Source organism: Octodon degus, unplaced genomic scaffold (assembly GCF_000260255.1).
Source record: "Octodon degus isolate 3935 unplaced genomic scaffold, OctDeg1.0 scaffold00147, whole genome shotgun sequence".
NCBI classification, from domain to species: Eukaryota; Metazoa; Chordata; class Mammalia; order Rodentia; family Octodontidae; genus Octodon; species Octodon degus.
This window is the reverse complement of record NW_004524723.1, coordinates 6,221,218-6,227,217: the sequence shown is the minus strand read 5'-3', so window position 1 is coordinate 6,227,217 and position 6,000 is coordinate 6,221,218. Positions and strand designations below refer to the sequence as shown.

Below are 6,000 nucleotides of genomic sequence, written 5' to 3'. Positions count from 1 at the left end.
GGGTCCACTATCACTCTGGATAGATCTAGGCAGTCAAGATGTAGGGATTAGTTCTTTAAGAAGGACTTTTACCACCTCAGGAGCCTGTTTTGACCTGGCAGGAAAGGCCTCTATCCACCCAGTAAAGGTGTCCATACATACCAGGAGGTGTGTAGGTCCCTTACTCACAGGCATATGGGTGAAATTTATTTGCCAGTCTTTTCCAAGGGGGATCCACATCTTTGCCCTTGTTCAGACAATGGAGAAGATGAGTCTGTGGGTTATGGAGAGCACAGGCAGGACATGCCATACAGACCTGGGCTATAACATTATGGACTTCAGGCTCTACAAAGAGCCTGTGTGACATAGTGATGGTGGCATCTCAACCTAGGTGCAGGGCATCATGTAGGGACTTAATAACTTTCCACTGTACTCACTATGGCAAGAACAGTTAAGAGTCCTACATAACATCATTGGACCTTTGAGTTTCTTTCTCAGTACAAATCATTTAAAGCTCTTCTATAGGATATCCTGGTTCTAAGTCAGGATCTTGGAATGAGACTATAGGTGGAGTTGTTGATGGGTCAGAATTATATTGACAAGCAGGCTGTTTGGCAGTGGAATCATTTTTACAAATTTACTTGAGATATAGAGTCCATGGAGGCTTGATGTCCTTCACAGTGGACAACTTCTACCTCACTTGGGAGAATTACTTTTTTAAGGAGGTTGAGGATTACTGGTCCATGTTTTATTGGAGACTTGTGGCTAGCAAAAGCCCTCTTTCTTTCCAGATGGCTGCATGTGCATGTAGGCCAACAGGACATATCGATCTTCTTCCCCCAGGTAAGTAGGAGAGCCTGGATGAGGGCATCAGGTTCTGTCTTTTAGGCAGAGGTCCTGGGTTAGTCTTCTTGCTTCAGTGACCTGGGTGGAGCTGTCTGTGGCATAGCCTGCTCCCCCAATGCCATCCTTTATGAAACTGCTATTATCAGTGCACCATGAGTTAGACCTCAGATTGGGGCAGTTGGCATAATTTTGACCAATAATGTGTTCACACTCATGTTCTATCTGTTGGTTGGTTGGAAGGATTGTTTCAGGCCTTAAAACGCTGCAAAAGTGAAGAGAGATATCTGGGTTTTCAGTAAGAATGGCATGATACCAGGTGAGGCTTTCTCCAGTCATACACAAATATTCCATGAATTCTAACAGTCTTAACTTTATGTAGAAGTAGAATGGAGAGCTTTTGTCCTAAAGCTATCTTGGAAGCTTCCTTTATTTTCTCCACATGTAGTCATGAAACTAGGGGAAAGATGAATTTGTTCATAGAGCAGTTTCTAAATTAAGTGCAAGGCCATGCACATATAGATACTAAGGCACACACATACTTACACCTCTGCTTGGCCCATCTCCTTTCCATCTGCTCAGAGAAGGGCTTTACATCAAGCATAAAAATAGAAAATGGGGGGAGCTTTAAGAATCTTTAGAGGGAAGGCACAGTCCTTTTCTCTTGGGACTCTGAGGAGCAATACCTGCCTGAATGTTTTTGCTTGGGAAATCTCAAGCCTGAAAGGTCAGGAATAGTCTCAGAACTGCTTAGGTTGGCCTGCTTCTTCTCTGAGCTTCAGTGGAGAAGAAGGTCTAAACCAATCAAGTGAACCAAAGTAGAAATCATGTATTTTTGGGGGCAGTATCTTCATCCCAGTACATTTATTTTTTTTCTTATTTACTTACACCGTATTATTCCCAAAAAGCACATAAAATGATTTTAATGGATATATAATGCATACGAAAATATAAATTAGGTGTAGTGGAGAATGAGCAAACAGAAAATAAGATACAGGAATGACTAGTGCAAAAATACTTCCCTCCTTCTCTTATAATAAACAGCCTATTATAGGGTACATATCTATAGAATTTTCATGCCATCTCAGACTGAAAATTCAAGTCTCAGGACTAGGGATGGGAGTAGATTTCCTCACATATAAAGACCTCTGAGGCCAGGGAGATAGCTCAGTAGAATAAGCACTTGCCTAGCAAGCGCAGGGTCCTGAGTTCAATCCCCGGTACTGCAAAAACAAAACAACAACAACAAAAAAACTCTGAATGGAGATGGACCAGTTTCCATATGAGTTTCCCTAATACTTCATAATTTTCTTCTTCCTGAAATGTTTGACTTCTTAAAGTTTACTGCTGTGGTCTGCACAAGAATGTCCCCCCAAACACTCATGTATTCAGAGGTGCAGCTTTTGGAAGATGATAAGAGACTCTAAACTCATGAAGCTAACCCACTGATGAGTCCAAAACTGAATTATGCTATGAGAAGCCAAGGCCTGGTCAGACTAGGAGGCTCCCTGGAGGCATTCCACAGAAGGATATACTCTTGTGTTCCACCTCTTCCCTCTCTGGCTCTGCTTTCTCTCCTTGCTTCCTGCTTGCCATGAGGTAGGCAGCTTTCCTCCACTGTGCTCTTCCACCAGGACATTTCTGCCTTGGACCCAGCTGACCATGGACTGAAATCTCAGAAACCATGACCCGAAATAAGTCTTCTTAAATTGTATATGCAAGGCATTTTGTTCCAGTGAGGGAAAGCCTACCATTACAATTCCTGAGTTCTATTTTGAGAATGTCCATGGTCCCAACTGCTGTGACCTATCACAGCCCAGTTAGACTCCATTATACCTGAGGGACTATATGGATATTCAGAGAGCATTACTCAAGGCTAAGGTTAGTCACTAATTATTGATCTTGTTTTAAAAATTCTTCTATTTGACAAAAAAATTCTTCTATTTAATTTTTGAAATCGAAGCCAAAATTCTCAGGTAGACTTGAAGTGTCTCTCTCAAGTCAATTGGAAATCTAGATGATGCTGATGACACAGGAAGCAAGAAGCAGCCATAGAAGTAGTGCTGTGCCCGACGACTAAATGACTACACTCCTTCCACTATGGGAGCTCTCTCTCTCCTGAGGAATGAAAACAGAAAAGTCCAGTCAGCCAAAATCTATCATGTGTGCACATAATACACAAAGCATGAAGTACATTCCTAGGTGAGCAGTGGATTCTGGGATGGCAGACATGAGCTTAAAAACATTTCACCTCTTTTTGGAACCAGTCTCAACACCTAGGCTTAGTTTTCTCCCTTGGCAGCATCCCTCAAATAGATTAAATTTCTGAAAACTTCTTAGTTTTAATCAATGCATTTTTTTTTTTTACATTTCTAGTCTCTTATGGACAGTAAAAAAGGTCCCTTATTCTAGTCATTAGTCCATCTCCTTATCATTCAATAGCAAACATGACTCTTTCCTGTTCATGCTCTGCTGAATCATTTTCTGCAGCCATTTTCTACAACATTTGGCTTTGTATCTCAGTATTTCTCTAAAGTTATTTATAGAGATGACTAATTACCTCTTCTTAACAAACTCAGTGGCTTTTCTTCAAAAGTTAATCATTTGGTCTTTGGGCTTTTCCTACTTCTTCAATAAACAGTGAGGTATACATTTCTCAAGTTTATGTATCTAATTATGTGTCGTTGGAGATCATCTCATAACCTAAAGTGCAAGGAATGTAATGAGCAAATTAAAGATCAGTAGTAGGGAACAGGAAAACAGATCCTCACAAGTGGGAAGGGGACCAAGAGCTGGATGCACCCAAGGGGAAGAGATGTAAACTAATTAAGATGTGTTTTGCATCTGTATCAGCTTCCCTGATGAATATAACCACTATGTGCTGCAAACATGTACTAGTAAAAAATTAAAAATTTTTGTGATACTCGGGTAAAATTAAAACTTATAAAAAATTTTATATACTTCCAATCCATGAATATGACCACCCTCGTCTTATCTGAAATAGGAAGATAGGCATGTGTCCATAATATACTATTCCAAAGGCATATATATTCCCATTTTTATTTTTAAAATACTTTAAACTTATCGTAAAAGTGAGATTTTTTTTCTATCAAGTTACTCTGTGATGCATGTTTCCTCTGTCACACAAGGAAAGAGTGAAGTAGGTTAAAAGAAACTTCCCGGAGTTGCAAAGAGGCCAGGAACAGAGGGGACATTAGGTCTGTAACCACTGAAGTTAAAAACTTGAAGTTTTTGCCTCTTGTATTTCTTAACTTGTTTGGCTGTGTGAAGTGAGACAGCTGGAGTCTGGATCAAGTGGAAGATCCCTCAACATAACTTTGGCTTTCTCCTTGGCATGATACAGATGACAGTTCTGCCCTATTTTGGCCTCCAACGAGATTGTGTGCCCCAGAGTTCTTGTCTGTAGCTATTTGTCAAACATTATTCTTGAAAGAGAGGTATTCCTGCAAGCTAAAACATATTACATATAATCCCCATCTCTCTGAATACCTAACGCAGTATTTGTGATAAACATTTTGTAAGAAAGTATGATAAAGCTGTAACTAATAAAGCTTGATTTCCCAGGAAATAGTGGTGCGTGTTATTAACGCAAGGAATAAACAGACCTTCAAGAGATAAGCGATCAAAGCCCACCACCTAGCGGCTGGCTGCCACTCGATTGTAGGAGCGCAGAAGCTCTGATGACGTCACAGGCAGGGCAGTCCGCCCGTGCGAGCCAGGGTGGGGAAGGCTTTCACACGGAGACTTTTGCCTCCTTGAAGGCACTCAGGATTCAAGTTAGAAAGAAAACACTCTCCTTCAAACTAACCAACCTGTCAAGTCAAGCCTTGGGCCTGGGCCTCCGGTCACTGTCAGATTAGGCTGGAAGGGTGAATGTGATCAAGTGCTAAACAAAGGTCTCTGGGGCACAAGCTTAAACCATGGGGCTTCTCCAGATGATCTCGGGCCAAGTCTTCGCATCTCACGAGCGACTGTACCACTGAAATTTTGGCTTACTTTTGGTAGAATTATTGTTGCATTCATCGTGATGATAAAGGAGGCTGTGATACTTTCAGAAAAGTGGGAAGAAATAAGGTACTATACTACAGGTCTGTAATCCCAGTGCTGGGGCGGTGGAAAACGGGAGAATCGCTATGAGTCTGAGATCCTTTACTAAATACTATTGGGCCTAATGTTACTTCTCTCCTTTTTGAAAAAGGGACCATGAGTATTATAAGGGGGACAGAGTGGGATTCAGAAGTCTATTTTCAAACTTAGACTTTACTTTTTGTTGCTGTGTGGTTCTGAGCCTATTGCTAAACCTCTCTGAGTCCTGCATGTTTGTTGTGAGGATTTCATGAAACAGGATTTGGAAATGACTTACCCCAGCCCTTCCCTTCAAGAAGCTATGTAGTTTAACTTAAAATAAAGATTAGAAAATTTCAATTTAGGAAAAAGTAAGGTTTCAATCTGGGGCCAAAAACTTTAAATTTGCTTTTTTTCCTGCTAAAATGAAGAGACATATTTAGTCACTATATGAGTAAAGTAAATATAGTTTGAGTTCTCCCAGCCTTGACTAATTTGGGATTTTTCAGGATTTACTTTACTTTTTTTTTTTTTTAACTCCACAAAATTAGAGCACTGTTATACAAATGGCAGTGAAATGTGGCACATCCAGATGGCTCAGTGGAATAAGCACTTCCCTGGCAAGCGCAAGGACCTGAGTTCAATCCCCAGTTCCACAAAAAAAAAAAAAAAAAAGAATCCATCGCAACACCATTCGTTTGTTCCTTCTTTGTAAGAGTCTTTTGTCCATGTTTTGTACATATTCTGAGTAACACTTTAGCCATTCTTTCATGTGCTACACAAAAGTGTGCAGAATGCCAAGCATTTATGATAATTTTTAAACAAGTGCAACTCGGAACTTAATTTTTTTAAATGGAAACACTGAAGACTAAGCTGCATCACATGCGAATGGGGCGAGCAGTTCTCTCTTTTGCTTCCTTTGACACACAGGGACCTCAGAGCTGTGGGTGATTATCAGAAAAATTGCAGTCTCATGTGGACTTAGATTACAAGGCTGGTACAGGAATTAAACACAATGATGCATTAGCTATCCACAGCCCGGTGCCCTTAGCAGGGGCACTGCACTACTGCTGGTCTTTGCCTCTCATGGGG

At 40.7% G+C, this 6,000-nt stretch overlaps 1 protein-coding gene across 7 annotated transcripts in view; it reads right to left on the bottom strand.

Moving 5' to 3' along the window:
• Positions 1-492: 492 nt before the first annotated feature.
• The window catches only part of Ildr1 (immunoglobulin like domain containing receptor 1), a 34,786-nt gene continuing 29,278 nt past the window's right edge, over positions 493-6,000 (bottom strand). For 6 of the 7 annotated variants that reach the window (XM_023702262.1, XM_023702264.1, XM_023702265.1 and 3 more), the window contains one exon: positions 2,733-2,940. In XM_023702262.1, coding sequence (XP_023558030.1) covers positions 2,899-2,940 — 42 coding nt within the window. In that variant the 3' untranslated portion in view covers positions 2,733-2,898. Of the gene's footprint in view, positions 1,088-2,732; positions 2,941-6,000 lie in introns of those variants that run through there. The other variant, XM_023702263.1, reaches the window with a different exon arrangement.